Below are 21,539 nucleotides of genomic sequence, written 5' to 3' on the forward strand. Positions count from 1 at the left end.
ACCTTGTGGCACAACACACTCTACTGCCTTAAGGAAGGGCAGGTAGAAGACACATGATATCCTCAACATTATAAAGACATATTAAGAGAGACACACCACCATCACAACAATAATCATATGATTCATACCACCACCACAACACAGACGATTCACTCTCCGCGGAAACATACATAGGTCCCATCATTAAATAGCCCTGCCGAGTGGAACGGTGTCCTAGCCAATGACACCTTTCCTTCTACACTCTACCAAGGACAGCAACACCAAACCTGACAGCCACACACAGGTCGATGAAGAAGGGAGAATGGCGACCACAGCACGTCCTACCCAAACACCGACCCAGCGAACCACGTAAGCAACCTCCCTTTCAGACTCTCCTCGACCCAGCTCTCCAGCTTCCCAGTTCCTTCCACAACCATACACTAACCAGACACTACCATTACCAGACTGAAAACAAGTCATGGCAGGCTAAACTACAATCCGCAATGACTTGGTGTTGCAAATAACACCGAATGAGATGCTGTATTCAGTTTCACGTGTGTGTGTGTGTGTGTGTGTATATATATATATATATATATATATATATATATATATATATATATATATATATATATATATATATATATATATATATATATATGCAGCACACTTATCTCTCATCACTTTTGGGGGAAGTGATGGTATAAAAAACTGCACTAATTCTTTCCATGTGTATATGTACTTTTGTCGCCAGGCCTTTGTATAAAGGCAGAGAACCTGCTGTGGGAGGGGGATGCACCCCGTGGCCTCCATCTTCCTGCACGGGGCCGATGGGTGGAAGCGACGCTCCTTGAGTCCGACAAGGCGACCAGCCTGGACGTGGGGAGGCTGGCCGCTGAGGACCAGGAGACACCCATTAGGATGCACTGCCTGGCGGGGAGCACCACCGCCCTCTGCCAGGGCATGCCCCTGAAGGATCTCCTGGCCGGGCTCAACTACACTACGGCGGGGCGCCACGCCGTGATTTTCTTCTGCCTGGCCGGAGACCAGGGTGTCCACGAGGGACGGGAACAGGGCGGACTCGTGCTCGTCTCCAACAGCAAGCGGGTGAAAGCTTGCCAGGCCAACCAGGAAGCCATAATGCACTTTAGCCCGGCCTCCCACCCACTTGCAGCACGAACAGCACGTGCAGCAATTGAACAACACGAAGTCCCCATGCCCACGCCCCCGTGGACACCCTGGTCTCCGGCCAGGCAGAAGAATATTACGGCGTGGCGTCCCACCATAGTGTACTTGACCCCGGCCTGGAGATTCTTTTGGGGAATGTTCTGGCAGAGGATGGTGGCGTCCCTCGCCAGGCAGTGCACCCTTATGGGTGTCTCCTGGTCCTGGTTAGCTGGCGGCCAGCTAACCCCACGTCTTGACTGGTCGCCTTGTCCGACACGAGGGGGCGTCGGTCCCACCGCTCGGCCTTTCGCCGGAAGGTGAAGGAGGCCACGGGGCGCCTCCCCATCCCACAGCAGCCCCCTGAGCGAAGGCGGGAGCCACGGGACAACCAGACGGGTACCCGCCAGTTGCTCAGGAGGGTCATCTTGGCCGTGACTGATAGTCGACTACCTTTTCCTCCCATTTTCTGTTTTTCTTGAAATAAAATGTCTTGGTTCAGTTTTGGCAATGTGGAAAAGTATGATGATGGTGAACAAACCAGTTGTGTGAGTGAGTGAGAAAATGAATGAATGAAGCACTGGGTGAATATGGGAGTCAAGAACGGAGCGAGTGTGCAATTATGAAGTGAGTAAATAAGTTAACCAGTGCAGAAACGAATGCTGCGGTAAGGAGAGAGAGAGAGAGAGAGAGAGAGAGAGAGAGAGAGAGAGAGAGAGAGAGAGAGAGAGAGAGAGAGAGAGAGAATTTTGTTTATTGTTATTTTATAGACAGGCAACCAAAACTAGCACTGAACGGGATAACAGAAGGCCTCTGGGTCTGCCGAGATAGAGATGGAATGACAATACCATGAAGGATGGATCGTGATAATGGCTGTGGTATCATAGTGGTAGTGGAAGAGGACAACTGTTTCTTCCCACTCTGTCAAACGCGGCGCCGTTGGTACTGACAAACGTCCACAATAGTAGCGAGAAATGAAACTCACCCTGCGTTCATAATATTTATACTTTCATACGGATGGGTCAGAGATTTAGGAAGACAACAACACTTCCTACAACGTTAAAAGCCTCATAATTGTAACAAATTATTTTTAAACCTGTTTATTTTTTTTTTCTAGTTAATAACAGACGAGAAAAATGTGTGGAAATAAAGTGTGTGTGTGTGTGTGTGTGTGTGTGTGTGTGTGTGTGTGTGTGTGTGTGTGTGTGTTGCTGCAAACCTCCCCCTTCCCGCTGGCATATATATATATATATATATATATATATATATATATATATATATATATATATATATATATATATATATATATATATATATATATATATTATGAGGGAACATTACGATCCTGACTTGTTCATGTAAAAGTACACACTCACACACACACACACACACACACACACACACACACACACACACACAGTACACCATTTCGCGTCTGCAAAAATAATTGTCGTCGGGGTGCTGTCACTCTTCGAAAATATATCTGACGTCATACGCTGTGCAACTCTGCAATCGCTTGGCCAGCACTTAACTCATCACAAGAGGGGACGGCGTAACCCCCACGCCTTACCACATGTAGCATTGACCTCTGTCAAGTGCCAATACAGCACCTTGTCCCACCTCTGCGCCCCGCGCACGGTATAATGGGCGGCTGTCAAGGAACCTACAGTATAGAATCTCTGGTGGCGGTCTAGCAGTTATACAAATCTATAAAAGAGAAACTTCGAACAGTTTGAATACCTACCTCGCCTTACACTGTGAAAAATGTATTTAATTAATCCTTTGAATGGAAGGGCTTCTCCTTAAGTGTAATGAAATGGTCTATGGCAAATTTCCGTAGAGCACGGATTCTCAACTTCCATCATTAACCTTCTGGACTTGATGTATTTCTCCATTTACCCCTTCACTTTCATACACTCTCCCCTCCTCCCTCTCCCTCTCCCTCGCGCGCGCCCGTGCGCCCGCACGTGTGTACACACACACACACACACACACACACACACACACACACACACATATTCTCTCTCTCTATTTTACAAAATGAAAAAATGAAATTTAATTTCTATTTTACAAAATAAAATTTAATTGAATTACTAGCCAATTATCAGGTACATCAGTTATTTACTCCTCTTTGCCATGCATTTTTTTTTCTTCTTTTTACCCCCAAGGGGCAAATTTACCTCTGGATGAGAATCAGTGACGTAGAGTATAATATTACTTCGAAACATGACTAACAATAGCTGCAGATAGAACCTTTGTAGTCTTGTTTGTGTTTTATATAATCGTCTAGAATCATTCAAATGAAAGAAAAGACGTGATATATGTCACAGAATTTGTAGCTCTCAAGAGCACCACACACACACAAAAAAAAAAAAAAAAATGTGCCAGGGGGTTCGTGTTTCAAATTTTTCTAGCTAGCGGCGTGTGTTCGTAGACAGAGCAAAGCTGTGGTGAGTGTATGGGATAAATTTTTCAGTGCCATATTTACGAAATGAAGAAAACGTAGTCAGCGCAGAGGCACAATGGAATAAAGAGCCGCGGCATATTATCTAAATGAAATAGAACTGCACAGGTAGAGTTTGAATATAACTAGCAATAATATTATGTCATGAAAGTACATAGATGAAAGGAGAGTAACTTTTTCTTCCTGAACTTACAAGCTTTGCTGGACTACAGAAATTTACTGTTATGGAGCTACAATAAAATGGTCACATGACGCATGTTAGAATTCGATAAAATTCCTAGTCTTTAACATTCGTAAGAAAAATAAAGGAGGAAGGTAAAAAAAAAAAAGACGGCAGTAGTGTCAGAAAATAAAACAGGAGTTAAGTGGAGCAAATATATGAGGACATTTAGGTCACTTGTTACAGATTCACGAAAGGTCAAGAAAGGTCAAGGAGGGATCAAAAGTCACAGAGGACCCTTAGGAGTCCACGACCTGCAGTACATCAGAGTTCAATGAACCTTTCACCAGCTACTTATGAGGCTCTCACGAACACTAGAAAACTTACCTCTTCATGAGAGTAAACGAATTTCTGACTTCTATTACATAATATATTCTCTCTCTCTCTCTCTCTCTCTCTCTCTCTCTCTCTCTCTCTCTCTCTCTCTCTCTCTCTCTCTCTCTGACTCGTAACGAATTCCCTGACAGAGGATGTTAAATTTTCCTTTAAGGTCGCAACACACAAACAAAAGCCTAGCCTAATGAAAGAAGCTGTTACATTATATTTACGATAAACACTCTTTGTCTTGCATATGACTACGCAGCCGGAGAACCTCTTATATTGCGCAAAGTGCCACTTACCCACTTAACGCCGAGTGAAGGCGGAGCAGTGACATGAGCAGCAGGGGAATGATTCACTTCTAAATCGAGCTGAGGGAGGACAATGCTTACTGTGGAGACACGTGAACAGTATTCAGGTCATGATGCAAGACGTGGAAGGAAACATGGTGTTAATGCATTTTTGAACTCCCACTTAGCTACTTGTTGCCTAATTAAATAAACAAAAGAGAAGGGGAGGAGTGAGGAAGCATAAGAACACATGTAGGGTTCAGAGAGAAGGAAGGAGAGGGAAAGGATTAGGCGGTGGGGAGGAAAAGATGAAGGATCGCAGTGGGGGAGGAAGGTTACATGTGGTAACAGTTGAGTGGAGGGCGGGAAGGAGCACCACGAGGCGGTGAGAGGTTCTCACAAGCGTCACTGCGCTGGTGACCGTCATGTTGGCTGGCAGTAAGGTGACTATAACAGTTCATCAAGTACAAGGCTTTATTTTTAGTAGCGGTGTGGATGAAATCAGACAATGGTCCTGTATTGTGCCGCACGTCATAACTATTTTCACTTTACGACGTAATGATAATCTATATCACGACTTTCTGCCACGAGACCGAGGTGCTTAGCATTTGAACCTGAGGATTTTTTGTGTTTCGCAAACTTTGTGCGACCATCGGCGGCATCTACAATATCACTGATCCACTGTGACCAAGTGCAATTGTTTGATATTTTCTAGAGCTATAATACCTGCAGATTTGATAGTTATTGATCGAATGATTTACATCGCGCAAAACGAGGTTATGATGCAAAAGGATCCATTAACAAAACATTGCATTGCTGACATCAAACATTGCTTATTATTTATACTGTAGGTAGAGTTAATCATTTATGATGCGCAAAGATAAGTATTACTTACCCTGCAGAACACGCTAATCAGTTAATGCAAACTTGAGAATTTAAAATTAATGAAAACACTAAATACCAATGAATAGCCAGTTTAAACTAATTGGGCTTTTTGTGATCGTTTAGATGAAAATGACACCAACACAGAGGCCGTAGGACAGGGAAGACTTTGTGGGTGTAACCTAAGAGGAGGGATGAGAGGGGATCCACCAGGCGCCGAGAGTGGGATGTGACGCCCAGCTGTGGCTTCCCCGTCATAACCTACTAGTCTGCTCCCAGCGTCCATGATCGAGAATATTCCTGAACTGGCTCGTTGCTTTCTTTCTTTTATGTGTGTGTATATGTGAGTGTAACATTTGTCTTCCACAGCAGTAGCAAGCAAGATGAGGCTATCTGTGAGGCTCTGTGCGGCGGTAGTAGCCGCTCTGGGCGTGGTGGTGGCAGCTGAACACGTGGAGCCCAGGAAGGCATGTTTATTTTTTTGCTTCTTAAAAAAAAATCCTGTTATGACATTCGTCTCCGTAATGGACAGTTTATGTATTGCTGCATAGTGATGTATACTCACTACAGTGGCAACATATGTCACACCCGCCACACCTCAAGCGTCTCTCCCTCAGGTACGTAACACCGGGAGGAATTTTGTTTCACCGCGTCTCCCTGAGGAGAGCTTGCCTCGTTTCCGAAACAGTCATATTTTCTCTGACACACGGAGGCGGCAGCGGGCCCGCCAGAACATTCACTCCCAACAATACACACAGGTGAGGCAGAAATACCGGTTATCTGTCACATTTTCTAAACTATCTAGAAACAAAGCAAATTTGTTTACACAATGACTAATATTTTTTTTTCTTCAGGAAGGGTTAGATGAGCGTGCTGCTTACCGGGCCAGTCAACACCTCGGGGGCCGGTACCATTCTCCACGGGGGCAGGCAGAGACCAGCAATCATCACACCGTGGCAGCGATTCGACATGAATCAAGAGTACCACAGCATGTGAGAATCAACCACACAAATTCTCCGACAGTACGAGGCTTTACACATGACCCAGCACCAACCTCGAGAACTCAGACCACTGGGGATGAGAGTTCACGTGTGCACCAGATGGGTCTCCACACCACACACGAACGTCGACGCCACCCCTATGCTCGAGATTCTTATGACCCAAGAGTCCCCTCAGCCTCAAGGGACAGACTGCAAAGACTTCCGCCGCAACAGCATGCTGGTATTAACAACAGAGTATCGCATAGCGATGCCAGGGTGGATCGCACATCCCTGGCTGCAGGAATAGGAGAGCAAGTGAACAGTGCATTGTTGGCCTCCTCCATCAGGCTAGAGAGGCCCCCACATTACCGCCACATGGCACCAACCACACAAACCCGCTCAAACCTAACCAGAGAGCCTTCCTCGACTCTTACAAGTGGCTTATCCAGGGAACTAGACGCCGCAGAGGAACACCCAGGAACACAACATGGATTCTCAGAAACAAGTGACGAAGTCGAAAACTACTTGGTAAGTATATTCACGCTGTTCATCCTTGAAGCCAACAGAGTGTGCTACCTTAATACACTGATGTGTTAATGTTGCAGCAGCAGCTTCAGGACTGGCCGGACAAGTGCTGTGGAAGCAGAGTGCCTTTCGACCCTCGCACCGGTATTCCCACCGGGGCCTTCCAGCGAGTAGCCGCGGCTGGCTCTTTAAAAGTACGTATATATAGCAATACTTATATTTAATGTGTTAATCATATACTGTTGGATGATACGTGTATGTGTAAGACTAAGCACGGGACAGTAGTTGGCACGTGCTTGTCTGGCGTAGGTGGTGCACGTGCCTGCCCGGGGCAGTTTTCCACCCAGCGAAGTGCGGGACCTGCTAGCGACTCCTCTTGATCCCCACACCTTGTCTCTTACCTGGACGGCTCCAGGGGGGGATCTTGACTCTGGCACAGGTGTGATAGAATTTAATAAGCTAACTAATAACGTGCTGAAGTAAGGGACAGAGGCGTCACGGCTAGCCCCAGTGGCCGGGAGGATTAATGAGTCCTGTATACATTCCCGTCAGCTTCGGGCTACATCATCCGTCTCAGTGAGGCGCGACACGACCTTCAAGAATCTCAGTTTGATGCAGCCCCCGAGGAGACCTTGCTAGAGACCTCTGAGGCGCTGACGGCGGCAGGAGTGTACCAGACTGCAGGGACTCGTGTGAGTGTGGAGGTGCCCCTAGTGAGACCGCTCCAGAGAGGTCACGTCTACTACGTGGCTTTCAAGGCTCTGGACAATGACGGACATTCCAGGTTGGAAATTTCTCTCGTTGCTGACAAGCGCTTATAATCACCACGTTGTGTCCTCACCTACAAAGTTCATAACACATCACGATCAGGCATCAGTACCCTCCCTTATATATAAACAACAACTTCCGTTTTTCTTTCACTTTCTCTTATTCTGTAGTCAAGAGTACAATGAAGTAGTTCAGTTGAGTCTGAAGACTTGTTGCGGTTTGAAATCCCTAGTAATAGATGTTTAAGTGCAATACATAACTGCAAATTAGAGCATGTGAATTGGCACTGTATGACCTTACTGCGACGCCCTAATTCAATAGTATTAATTTTAAGTTCTAATAACGGTGGTGTCTTCTTACTTCACTAACGCAGCTTTATTTGGTAGCCGTGTGTCCAACGTGGCTCGGTTCACTGTCCTTCGATCTTCTACGACCAACAACACTGCAGCTAGCAACAGCGTGCCACCCACCCACGCGAGAATCCATACTCAGATAGAGGAAGCTCCCGGAACCACCACCTTGCGTGGGTCCACTCGCACAAATGGAGAAATAAATACAGAAGCACCACTAATAACACCATTAACAGGTTCCAATACGGAAAGTGAGCAACAGAGAGAGCCAAACAGGGAAGGGATCAGCGAAGATCCAAGTCTTCGATCAGTCACACCTGCTTCGGTACCTGAGCCAAGCGAGTCTGAGGACTCCGAGAATCAACGAAAACGAAAGAGGGATCGTAAGAACAAAAACAAGAGAAGAAGGAACGGGAGGAGAAGGAATGACAGGCAGCGTGAAAGGAACAGTGACACGTCAGTATGGAACTCTCATGTACTTGATATATACGCTGAGCTTGAACGATGGAACAAGTCTTAAGGTTCAGACGCTCACCACGGAGCTTCGGCATTTAAGAGATGAAGTTTATACGCTATTCTAATATTATAAAGGTAATATGTACGTTACTACCTTTCTAACTCGACAAAGGAAGGCGCATGACTCGTTTGTTGGTTATCAAAATGTGACTAACCTTCATGAGTGCATGATTTTTTTTACTTGATTGACAAAAATTATTATTATTTTTATCTATTTATTTTGTTTTGTGGTACGGTGAAAATTGACCAGTTAATAAATCCCTCCGCTACAGTAGGAAAATTAATGTTTGCTGTGCTGTAGTTATCTTATACCTGCCTCCAGAAAGAAGGTAAGCCGCTTCTCCCTTTTTTTTTAAATAAATTTACTGTTAGGAATAAAAGTTGTCAAGCCTGGTAAAATTCGATTCAGCTAAACACTTGAAATACATGTCAACTCATTTTCTCGTGATATTCAATAAATCCTTAGTTAATTTTTCATGGGATCATACATACAGACGCAAATACTGTTAAATATAGGGCAATTATTATTTATTTTGTGCAGGTCCTGATTGTGTTTCGTTGCTCAAACTGGAGAGTGATTCGATTCAATAGTGATTAGAAATGGGACAGTTACATTACGTGTAGTTGTTGAATAATTTTCGTAACACTGTTTTGTAAGTAAGGTATTTTAGGAAAAAAAAAAAAAGAAACCGCTTTTATATATATATATATATATATATATATATATATATATATATATATATATATATATATATATATATATATATATATATATATATATATATATATATATACACACACACACACACACTAGTTAATAATGTCTTTCACCAATTATAGATACTCTGATAAATGAAATTTCAAAAGGAAATATGAAAAGGAACCAAAAGTCTATATTCCTTCCTTGAAGATCACGTGATATAAATCTCGGTGGTTACCGTTTACAGATACGAGTATACTCAAGACCCAGAGAAGTGTGAGCCTCTGTACAGCCTCCCGAGCCAGCAGGAGCCCGTCAGCCTCTGTCAGGCACATCAGTCCCTGGCCCTTGCCATTATCTACTTGACCCAGAACAACGAGCACCACTACCTGGACTACCTGTCAGCGGCTTTACATTCTCTGGAGCAGAAGATGCAGCCTTCGTGGAGGGCAGAGACACGGCCGCCACATAGGCAATGAAAGGCGGCAGGGAGTGCCTCAAACCGTCATGCTTGAGGGACAACAATCTTTTCTTCATTTAGTTTCTACTTTAATAACTTTACTTCCCTTACTTGCTATTTTTTTAAAGTTTTATTTCAGCGCCTTAATATCAACCAGTCAGTCAATCTCTTACACGTACGTTGTGACAGGTCTGTTAAGACAACTTGTAATAAGAAGCCACAAGAACAACCATGTAAACGTTTCCATGTGTTTCTCCTTTCGAATGACTAGCTACTTTAGAATACTTACTGTCACTAAAGGTCGACCTGCCTGTACTCCATCTTAATAACAGCGCAATAATTATACGAGTATTTTATGATTTCCTCGCATGAAATTCAAAGAAAATCTTACAAAAGATCATGTAACATTAAATTTCAAGGTGTTCCTCACACTCGTCACGCACTCGCACACTTTACCATGTGGCATGCTTTCATGATGTTACCAAATCCTTTAAATCTTAACAACTCGTATCTCTATTGCCATTTCCTATTTATAGAAGTAACACACACACACACATCACGTTCACACCAACGACTACCACAAGGAGCACACCTTAAAAGTGTTGGTCTTTGTAGTTTCCGTAGAAACACTCCTGAATAGATAATACGCTTACACTTCTCCATGCCCTATAGCTTTCTCAGCTAATAGCGTCACCGCTTCTGGGTCTCTGGTCAGCTAAAGTCATGAGGTCAATAGTGAATGAAATAAAAAAAGAAAACCCAGATTATGTCTTCATTATTTAATGTGAAGTCGCTCTTCCACCAAAATAACATTCAATTTTATAAATAAAAAGAAACATGAAAATAACAACATTTTTGAAATCATACGGATGATTATATTAACAATGTTATGGAGATATGGTCGTGCTAAATCATCACTCAACAGCGTGGTGCTATGTAATGGCCAGGACTGATTGCAACGTAAGTATTTAAAGTCAATATCATTTGTAATAAGTTTTATCCATACCCATACGCAATAGTGAAGGCCTCAAAGCCAATTCAGATGCACTACTTCCATCCCTAAGATTTATGTTGATCTGGCATTTGTATTCTCAATTACGTAGTCAATTTCAGAATTTCAACAGACCACTCAAACTAATTCCTGAGGAAAGTGGTTACTGAACTTTCACTGTGGTCATATGTTTTGCTTTCACAGAACTGATGAACTTCAACCCCATTTTATGACAGCAACTGCTTAAAAAAAAAAAAGGAAAAAATAGAATTACAAAATAAATACTGATGTTACAGAGCACCAAGCCTCTGTTCTGCCTAACCTCAACACCACAACTGTCTGTGTGATCAAAGACACACGTGCTAACATTCACTTACCGATGTAAATGAATTCTTGTTCACATACTGTGTGAAAATATAATTGAAAATTACATTTGCATATACAAGGTACCTTACAGAGTCTTACATTAACATATGGGTCAAGACTAGCTTGTGTTACAGCATATATGAGGAAACAAAAGGCTTAACAATGAGAAGTATTTGTTGTCATGACTAGGGTGCAGTATAAAGTTATTATAAAACTGGCTGACTTGGTTCAACCCTTGGGTGACCGGGCCAGTCAACGCATCATTGAGCAAGGTGGCACATGGCAGAAGAGGATGGAAACAAAAGCAGCAGTAATAAGCAAGATCTAGGTGACTAAGATGTAGTGTGTAGAGAAAGTACAGCCAGCAAGATTAAAAATGGGAAGATAAATTCTTACAGCTTTTAACAAGTGGAAGAGAAAGGAAATTTAACTAAACAAAGTAATTAATATTCTACAATTAAGTTTTCTTCAGCTGTATAACCAACAACACATATATATACATATGACTGGGTGATACTGTACACATAAAATAATAATGAAGATGAATAATAATAATAATAATAATAATAATAATAATAATAATAAAGTAAAGAATTGCCATGGTGCTCAAGGTATGTAACTTTAACTCTATACAAACATATAATGTGTGCCAATTAGATCACAGAATGGGGAATGATGGGGCTCTTGTATGAGGTTAGTATTTACATATTTGTGAAAAAATGTTAATGGACAGTGTCTAGCAGTAACTAATGAATAACCAAAGGCCTTAACTATTTTAAATCAAAAGTGGATGCATAGTTTCTTTAATGCACCTTGTAAGAAATCAATTGAATATACAGCATCATAGTAAAAAGAGAAAAAAAAATGTTTACAATACAAATTTCATTACTAAGTAATCTCAGCAGCAATGGTTGATCAACAGTCAATTCAAAGTATTTTGACAAGGGGAGCAAAACTAAAACAAGGAAGGATGGTTAGCAGAATAAATAGCAATGGTGGACCAAACTACCTTTATAGAATTTAAGAACGTGGTCAGATCAATTTATGACATTCTTAAAGAAGATCAACATCAGCTATTTTCTCAAAAATATAATGTACTTCATATACAAAAACTGAGCATTACAAAAGAATGAGTCCTTCAAGCATATACAGCAGTTTTAGGGGCAAAGAGCATAAAGTTTGTGTCATAAAGTCTTCTGTGGCAGTCAGGGAGCCTTGTCACTCAAGCATACACTAATTGTTTTGTGAGCATTACTAAAAATTTCACTAAGGCTGCTAGTTAGGCCTTCATAAGCCAAGAGAGTGGTTTTGTATAGTAACAGTCACTTCCTGCCAGATGGTCAAAGAAGTGACTTCTGAAGGTCACAGTGGTCCTCAACAGAGCCACAATAACTCTGAAGGTGGACTCAAAGCTACCTCAGATTGACACGTGCAAGCTAGGGAATGTGTTTTCTGGATTTATTATTGTGGATAAGTTCACAATATTGAGTGTTATCACATTTGTACAAGACATATTTCACAGATAAAGGTCAGTAAAAAATTAGTTAAAATTGGGTACAGAACACCGAAGCAACAGGGGTTGTGGGCTCTGTGCGGGTCCTTCTTCAGTGGACGGTGGAAGCCGGTGTCCACAGCCAGCAGGGAGGTGTTACATGGAATACTAGAGACATTACTTCACTCTAAGATTATGGTGGAGAATCTCTGTCTGCCTTCTCCCACACACTGCTCACGTCTGAGGCCAGAATGGTGCGATACTGACAGGCTACTTACAAAGCCAAAACTTTAGATCACCTGAGTTTCAATAGTGTTCGTTTTCATGATTCTACAAATAATCTAATTTTATTAAGCAAAGCGATAAGAAGCTTATTTTTAGATTTAAATGTGATAAGGCTACTTGATTATATATCTACGGAATATAATATAATAAGTTAGTAAGACTAGAATAAGCTTAGCTTAGCTTATAGATTGATTTTGACTCTGAAAACAAGTATGTTGCCAACTTTTCCATGGCCAAGTTAGATTTGAGATGTAAAGCATTTGTAGTTTGGCTTCCTTTCTTTGCCATCTGCTTCAAAAATTTACATTACTGTAAAATGTATATCTTACATAATAAGTTTTTGCAAAATGTCATTGTCCTGCATTATCTTCTTAACATATTTTTTAAAATAATTTCTGGGCAGTCCAACCATCAAGTTCATCAGCCACATCGCACACGGTCGAGCTGGACAGGTCTCGGCAACACACATGGCAACTGACCACTCGACACACAGACACTGAACGTGACTTACAAATGTACAAATTCATCTTGGTTTCATCATGAGAATGAGTAACAGATATATCTAACAATGGGTCAAGTGATGGATGCATGTCTCAACAATGCTAATGGTCCCATGAAATTTTCCCTAATGAGTATGTATGTGTTAATCATACCAAGATTAAAAACAATTTATTGTGTGTTCTGTGTTCTGCTGTCCAGTGGTGAAGTGGCTCAGTTCATTATGCATGGTTGAAATCTGGTCTTGATCAATGGTGTATATCAGTATTATTGATCACTATCATATTTGTAAATTTCACCTTAGGTTTAAATTGCATTGATTAAAAACAGTATTTATAGATTACTCTGTGATATACAAGATTATATGCCTAAACAATAAAGATGTACTGGAACATGCTAACATGTTAAAGCTGGGACAGTGATGCATAAAACCTTGTCCCTACGTGCACCAACTCACTTCTCCCCTGTCGTTGTGACTCCTAAGTAAGGTCTACTTGTGCCTGGAGCACAGATCTTAGAGAAGCACCTTTCTGGGCTATATATACAGGTATGTACAAACTGTCAGTTTTCTAACACTGTTAGTGCACCAATGACAGTTAGGTGTGTATATAAACATAAGTGACAATATCTATGCAGTTAGCAGGGACAGGTACAATATCTCATCTTGCCAGGCGAGTGAGTGACCCAAGTCTGTCACAACCTGGTGGTCACATAATTATATACAGGACCAGTGGGGTCCAAGGCAACCAGGGGTATGGTAAAAGGAAAGTGAGGATCAGAGGACATGGCAGAATAGACAAGAGGCCATATTACCTGAAGAAAATTTGAAGATTTGTTTGGTAGGATGTTATTCTTTTAAGGAAAGACCACAATCATAACAGAAATAGTGAATGATCACAAGTGCAGAAACTAAGGAAATGTGTTGTATAATCATATCACTAAAAGAATACCTCAAGAAAAAAGCAATGTGGGGGACTACAGAGAGGGAAACATCATTTGAACATTATAATTATATATAATTATTCACAAATAAAGGAAAGAAGTCATGCAGTCAGCTGTGGGAAATGATTAACAAGCAAATAATAAATTAAGATCATTAACAAATAAATAAATATTAATAAAAAATAAAGTATTATCTTATTGAGATGGTGTTTAACTTCAAAGGTGTAGCTCCTCATGTTTTAAGTGATCTTTAGCACTGCAGATAGCCATCACCACCAACAACAAAACCACAGTGCTCAAGAGATTGATAATACTTGAAATATAAATGATAAACTGCAAATCAATCAATCCTCAACTGTAGATGATGGTTAGGGAAACCACACTGATGAAAGCAAGCATTATTTGTGTTACAAAAATAGTACCTCTATTTCAGATTTTAATAAAGACTGATTGCTATTATTGGTGCTTATAGTTTTTCTTTCATGTTAAATGACAAGATAACAAATTTGAAAGCACAGAATTATCTTGCAGGGAAATAATTCATATACTGATGTTAAAGCAAGACAAAACCTGGTCCACCAAATGAAAAAAAACTGCAACAAATATAGTATATTTGAGATGAGAAGGTATGAAAAAAGGAATTGTTAACATCCAGTAAAGGTTTAGGAACAAAAATTGAAATGAAAACAATAATACAAGCTATAGAAACAGAAAATATCAAATGGATTTGATAAACCAAGTTACATTCTGTCAGCAAAGAGCAAAGGCCAAAAAGGTACCTGGCTAGATGCAGTTAAAAAAAATATTAGCATTAGCCAACAACATGTAACAACCACACTAGATAACAATTAAACAGAGAGGGACAGGCCCTGTGGAATATTGGAAGGCTGAAGGCACAGAAACACTCTGGTATAGGGTTAAGGGCAACTGTTCAATCCTGTTGCAGGGAATTGGGATAAATGCTTTCTTCACAAGGATTAGGAATGACTCTTTCTTTCCACAGGCCATCTGCACTTATTTCTTTTCAGTGTGTCTGTTTCACCTTAGCCATGTCGGTTTACAAACTCTTAATAAAAGAGTACAACTTTCCTTCAACAAAGTAACAAGAATTATTCAACTGCAATATCCTAGTCAATATCACACTTTGCTAAGATTTTATATATATATATATATATATATATATATATACATATATATATATATATATATATATATATATATATATATATATATATATATATATATATATATATATATATATATATATATATATATATATTCTTATGACCATAAAAGTATTACTTTCTAAATCTATTACAACAACCAATTAATATGTGAATAAAAAAGGACAATTCAGAAAGTGGCTGCTTGACAAACTCCATTGTAATGGAAAAAAATATATAAATAAATAAAAAATAAATTATGTGAATTATTATAGCTTTTATCCTTGTAATCAAAACTACCTACATATTAAATGGACTACTAATATTTAAGAGATTCACAAAATAGTGCTCATTTACTTCAGCTTTGCAATGGTGCTGCTCATGCTATTCAAATCAAAGGAATTTGTTTCTAAGGATTTTGGCACCATCCTAAAAATATATATATAATGAAAATGAAGTACATATCAAGAATACATTTTATAATCCTACTTCTAATCAGTGAAATCTGGTACTAAAGTGTTGACATATTGCCAAATAATGTTACTAGTGGTTCAGTTATTTTACAGGGAACTTTAAATGTCTTTCTAATTCCCAACAATGCATTATTTTGTTTACAAAATTGTACATCAATTCATATTGACTTATGTTGACTCTGTTTCAAAATGTTCCCTCTAAAAAATAAATTTTCAAATGCAGTTAAAAAAAAAACATAACAAAAGCCATACAATATGTGCCTCATACTGAGTATGAGGCAGTAAATCACCTAGTTATTCATATGAAATTTAGATTACCAGAAATGCACTACTATATTCACTTAAACCTAATTTTTGTCAACCTATATTTCTCTCTCCTTCACAAGTTTTATATCCAATTGTTTTGGTTACAATTCTAATTATCTGTTTTTATCATAAATATAAAGATAAAACTTACAGTTTTCTAGAGATAACTTGATAGAAACAACATACAAAGAATTTCTTTAGCAGGAATCCCACATTATCTTAACACAATTCCATTTGCTGAAGTTGGCAATTATTTTCTAAACACAGGTTGTATAAAGAACTGCACAGTTCATATTCATGTCAAATGTGCATTTGTTCTGACTTATTCAACCAAAATATACAAGGAACCTGAGATGAGGTACAGCATGTATATGTTAGGTAGTGTTTGCATCATTATACAATATGTAAGCAATATGTCTCATAAAATAAGTAAATACAAATGGGTAATTAGTTTTACAGACTTATCAGGAAAATGATATCATATACAATTTAGTGACATCACATTCCCACCTTTACAAGATGAGTTGATATACAATTTTGAAAAGAAAGTAATTCAACAAAACAGGTGTGCGTTAGCCCAACCCTCCGTCCAGCCTGAGGTGCTGCCGGGATGAGCTGCCACCACCACAACACTGCAGCTGCACTTTGTGGATTTCTTGCTGCTTCAACTATATTTTTTCACAACCATTTCAGACATTAAATTCCCTACTATAATTAAAAACAACTGTGTTTGCAGCAGCCTTTTTCTTTTCTATTTTTCTAATGTTTTATCTTGTTTATAATTTGTGATGCTACAATATTTCAGCAGCAGGTGAAAGCAGACATTAATAAATGGAGTGGCCAATCTTATCATAATGAAAGAGTCAACATCACTAGTGACTGAGAGAGAGAGAGAGCCACTGCAAAGTGATTCAGACACCCACATGGATGTCAAAATACTACCGAGATCCTAGATTAGATAAACTTAAATATTACAAGAATGGTTATGCAACATTCTGATGCATCAACATATTCATAGAGTTTCGAGACATATACAGCTGTAAGAGATTAGAGAAACTCCTGAGTTCTTGTATGTGAGGACTCAAGTGTCTAGTTACTGACTGAAATGATTTTGGTATCATAAGTACCCAGAATGTAATCTATGTGTTCTAATATGATGACAAATATTTGCACTGTAAACACCAACCACACATTATTTAGAATTTTCTGATTGTGTATGAAGACAAATTTGAGAGAAATATGAACTTGCCTCAATTTTGGTTTTCTTGAAGGTGATAGAAAATTACAGTACAGTTCTTCTTTGGATTGTAGAGCATAAAAAAAATCTTATATATATGGCACCAAATAAGACAGCTTCAATGTGATTCTGAATATTATGGATCCTCTCTTTTGTGTGATTCCACATAAATCTCAGATTAATGAGTATCTTACTCAGTGTTCAGCCAGTAAATCATGCTGTGTGCTGAAGAATTTATAGCTCCCTGGAGGCATCCAGAAACAAAGCAATATGAGGGAGAAAACAAAATCTCTATAAAAATTAATGCTCCTTTAAATAATATATTATATCTAATTTTTTCTATAAATTTAACTCTTAGAAAAATGAAAGAAATCCTTTTATATAATTTTGTTGTGTGGAAACCAAGTAAAATATTTCCAACCCTTCACATTTGGATGAATTGTCCATATCTTCTTATAGTGCTGAAACTTTTTCTTTATTTTTTTTTATGTTATCGGAATAGATCTCGTGAAATATTATCCAGGATTAGACTGTTTCTTTTTTCTATTTATTGGTTTCATATCATGTTCAAAGAAATCTAAATAAAAATACTCATGGTCTCTTGTGTGGCACTAAGTTTGTGTGAAAGGAAATCCGTTAAATTCTATAAAAATCAGTGTCTTTTACAAGGGCCAACTTATGTAAGTATACAATCTAGGCAAACATACAGCTGTATGTGCCAGTAAATATAAATCAAATTATTAAACAAAACAGTAAACGTTACAGCACAGTCACCAGTTTTTGTTTGATTTCAGCCAGTAACTAAAGCCTTGAGCTGTTGTCTTAACAAGTAACTTCATCTCAGTGGTGGAGTCCAAGGAGTGTTTAGTCAGTTTTCATTTCACGCAGGAGGAATCCATCACATATTAAAAATGTTTGTACAAATGCACATCTCTAAAGTATTCTGAGGATGTTCTGCGTAAAAAGAATCAAAATGAAAAACAGACTGGTACTGGCATTGACAGACTGGAGAAGCTTATAAACACATTTTTCAAAAAAAATTTATGAAAGAAGTATGACTGAGGACTTCTTGGACACAACCAATGGTTTATGTTCTCCACTCTTTAAATGAAAGGCATCACAGAAAACCTTAATCTTAAAAAATTAATTACCATCGTTCCCTGGACGTTGCAGTATTACCGAATCTGAAACAATTAGTGACTGTCTATGTGAATGTGCAGTCTTTTCTGTTCAATATCTGCATATCAAAACATATTCTGTCTATCTCTAATCATTTCAAGCAAGGTTAAACCTGCTACATTCACTGAGGAATACCTTAAACATTATGAATATTTAAGATCCCCTTCAACTGCACTTCAGGGGACTCAATTTGAATGCAGAATTATAATAAATTATAATAGATTCAGTGGTAAAAAGCCTTATTATTCAATTCCCTTATATAACTTAAGGATACTGAATATCAGTTCTCACAGAATTGTGTATCACTTCCTACATGACTAAGATGAACTTATGTATTGCATGATAGATCAGTATACCAAGAAATTTTAAATTACATACTCAGTGTTACTTTAAACCTCTATCATTATAAGTTGTTGCATTTCAGCTCTGTTAGATCTTTCCCCATGTTCCATCTACATATTTACTACATACGTTTCCACACATCTATAAGTCACATGTAATCTTCATACACTAGATTCTTTTGCTTTCTAAATAATGAGTAACTGGAGAAAGATTCATTCGTTGCAAATTCACGTGGACTTGGGGATGCCAGTTACCACACGCTGGACTCCGACCTGAGTGGCTGTGGGTCCTTGAGGATTTGTTGATAAAGCACGAGTCCTAGACATCTGACTCAGTCCGGGGAGGAGCTGGCATGCTATGGCGACTCGTGCCGGGACTTGCTTCCCTTGAACGTTCCTGGAAGGGAAGTATCTGTAAGTTGTGGTGCTTTAAACTTGTGTACCAGATGCTGCACGATCCCAGGTACCTACATGAATGTGTCCTGAGTTGTTTGGATTTTTTCTTGATATGAAGCTACTATTGAACAACTAGTATTGATAGATGATATATGATAATATTGATATGTATATTAGCTTTCTATGATTATGAAATACTGATGAGATGAAAACCTGGAACCGTCAGATCAAACCCCATGCTGAATGAACTGATAAAATAAAATTAAGCATTTCAACAGACACACCTTTCTGACTATTTCTTAATTTATGTGATTCCATAATCAAGAAACTCTTCTTCTGATGAAGCTTTTCTTTTAATAACAGGCTTAAAAATGCCTAATAACAAATAACAATCCTTTTATAAACATGAAAGTAACATGCAAAATAATGTGAGTGTGATGTAATAAACCACCATTTCATATTACTCTACTCAGAACTTTCTTATAGTTCACAATGAAGAGGAAACAAGTATACAACATTTTGCCCACATAGTATTCATGAAGTGCAATGAGTAATGCCACACTGAGGAATGTTGGGCTTGACATTTCAAGAAGTAATTGGCTATCACATTTAAGGATTTCATATTCTAATTTAAGGACCAGTCTTCCAAAATGGTGTGATGGAAGTCTACCAGCTTTACAAATTTTATTTTTTAAGGTAGGACTTTAAAAACCATGCTCTTCCAAATAACACTGAGGAATTTTACAGTGTAGAACACTGATAAAAATACAGAACTAGATAAGTTCTCAAAAATTGTCTTAGGGGTAGGTTGAGATGTCTTTCAGAGGAGGGTGGGTTGAAATCAACATCAAAATGAAAGGACACTGAAGTGCAGGATTAGGATCAAAATCCAGGAATACATAATCTTAAAATTCATAACATGAAACTTAAAGGGCTGATTACTAGTGATCCTATCTGGAAAATAAATAAATTCCTTATTTTTAATAAGACATTTTTCCAAGACATTTTGATTTGAAGTTTCTTTTTAGTTTTAGAAAAAAAATAAAAATAAATAAATAAAAATGAATAAAGAAATAAAAATAAAAATAAAAGAAATAAAAATAATAAATAAATAAATAAATAAATAAATAAATAAATAAATAAATAAATAAATAAATAAATAAAATAAATAAAAAAAATGAAATAAATAAAAATTCAATGGCTTGAAGGTAACACTCAGAATTCTGATATGGGTGCCCTTCTCCATTAGTAGTCATTGCATTGCATGAAATGGCAATTTTTTTTCATAAATTTCCTTTATATGGAATTTGATCTTTATATGCACAATTTTTCAGGTGGATGACAGTTTTAATATTACTGTTTCATTATGAAAAAATAATAAAATTTTTCTAGATCAATTTATTCATGTCATTTGCATTTACTTTTCAAAGCATTTACTGAGATTGTAAGTATGAGAAAAAAATAATGAAGCAGGTACATCAAGTTAAAAGAGAATAAAGAAACTGATAATGTTTGCAAAAAAAAATCATGAAGACTTTTAGCTGAGTTTATTAAAGATGTCTGAGAAGAGGCAATAATTTTTTTTTCTTTTTTGCCACTTCACTATGAAACAAAAGTCATGGGTGTAAATTAAGCACTTGGTATTATTTTAGCATTTATCTTTGTTCCTGTGACCTCTGAGCCAAAGTGTGAGATATAGGAATGCCTTATCCAAGGACACAGAAGGTTGGATGATGCAATAAAGGATGTACTCAAAGTCATGGTTATTTCCTACTCCACTGAATGTGCAAATTCACTTTATGCTATGAAAATTGCAGTCAATCATGATCTCAACTGCTATCTCTTACATTCTCCTTATGTAAAGCATTCATAGACCATATTTTGGTCTCTAACTTCCAGATTTCCTTTCTTTTTGATATATATATATATATATATATATATATATATATATATATATATATATATATATATATATATATATATATATATATATATATATATATATATGCACACTGTTTCTGATTATGCATATGTGTGCTAGTTGTTTTGTGCTAGTGAGCAACTTTACTGTATCAAGTTAGTATGACATACATTTACTTGGGTACGATGCCTCCCCAAGAAGAATATGAGTCAGAAATTCAAATGACAATGAAAATATGTAAATTCTATCGATAAAGAAATGCTGCAATGATGAAGAGTGCATAAACAATAACAAGCTTATTACGGGCAGCATAATGACATTTCACATATCCAAACA

General features: G+C 38.2%; 2 protein-coding genes across 36 annotated transcripts in view; one reads left to right on the forward strand and one right to left on the reverse strand.

Moving 5' to 3' along the window:
* The window catches only part of LOC135090678 (uncharacterized), a 35,857-nt gene extending 25,482 nt beyond the window's left edge, over window positions 1–10,375 (forward strand). The window contains exons 1-9 of one of the 7 annotated variants that reach the window (XR_010262078.1): window positions 135–348; window positions 5,684–5,781; window positions 5,932–6,072; window positions 6,169–6,822; window positions 6,900–7,013; window positions 7,129–7,258; window positions 7,372–7,603; window positions 7,974–8,528; window positions 9,401–10,375. Coding sequence is in view for 4 of the 7 variants with exons in the window: in XM_063987673.1 (XP_063843743.1) it covers window positions 5,684–5,781; window positions 5,932–6,072; window positions 6,169–6,822; window positions 6,900–7,013; window positions 7,129–7,258; window positions 7,372–7,603; window positions 7,974–8,397; window positions 9,408–9,632 (2,018 nt within the window). In the remaining 3 variants the exon portion in view is untranslated. Of the gene's footprint in view, window positions 1–134; window positions 349–4,749; window positions 4,876–5,683; window positions 5,782–5,931; window positions 6,073–6,168; window positions 6,823–6,899; window positions 7,014–7,128; window positions 7,259–7,371; window positions 7,604–7,973; window positions 8,895–9,400 lie in introns of those variants that run through there. The other 6 variants (XR_010262079.1, XM_063987675.1, XM_063987674.1 and 3 more) reach the window with 6 other exon arrangements.
* Window positions 10,376–12,417: 2,042 nt separating this feature from the next.
* Window positions 12,418–21,539, reverse strand: part of LOC135090675 (potassium voltage-gated channel unc-103-like) — a 132,383-nt gene continuing 123,261 nt past the window's right edge. For all 29 annotated transcript variants that reach the window (XM_063987668.1, XM_063987664.1, XM_063987671.1 and 26 more), the window contains one exon: window positions 12,418–19,283. In XM_063987668.1, the coding sequence (XP_063843738.1) occupies window positions 19,206–19,283 (78 nt within the window). In that variant the 3' untranslated portion in view covers window positions 12,418–19,205. The remainder of the gene's footprint in view (window positions 19,284–21,539) is intronic.

This window comes from Scylla paramamosain, chromosome 35, assembly GCF_035594125.1.
Source record: "Scylla paramamosain isolate STU-SP2022 chromosome 35, ASM3559412v1, whole genome shotgun sequence".
Taxonomy (NCBI): Eukaryota; Metazoa; Arthropoda; class Malacostraca; order Decapoda; family Portunidae; genus Scylla; species Scylla paramamosain.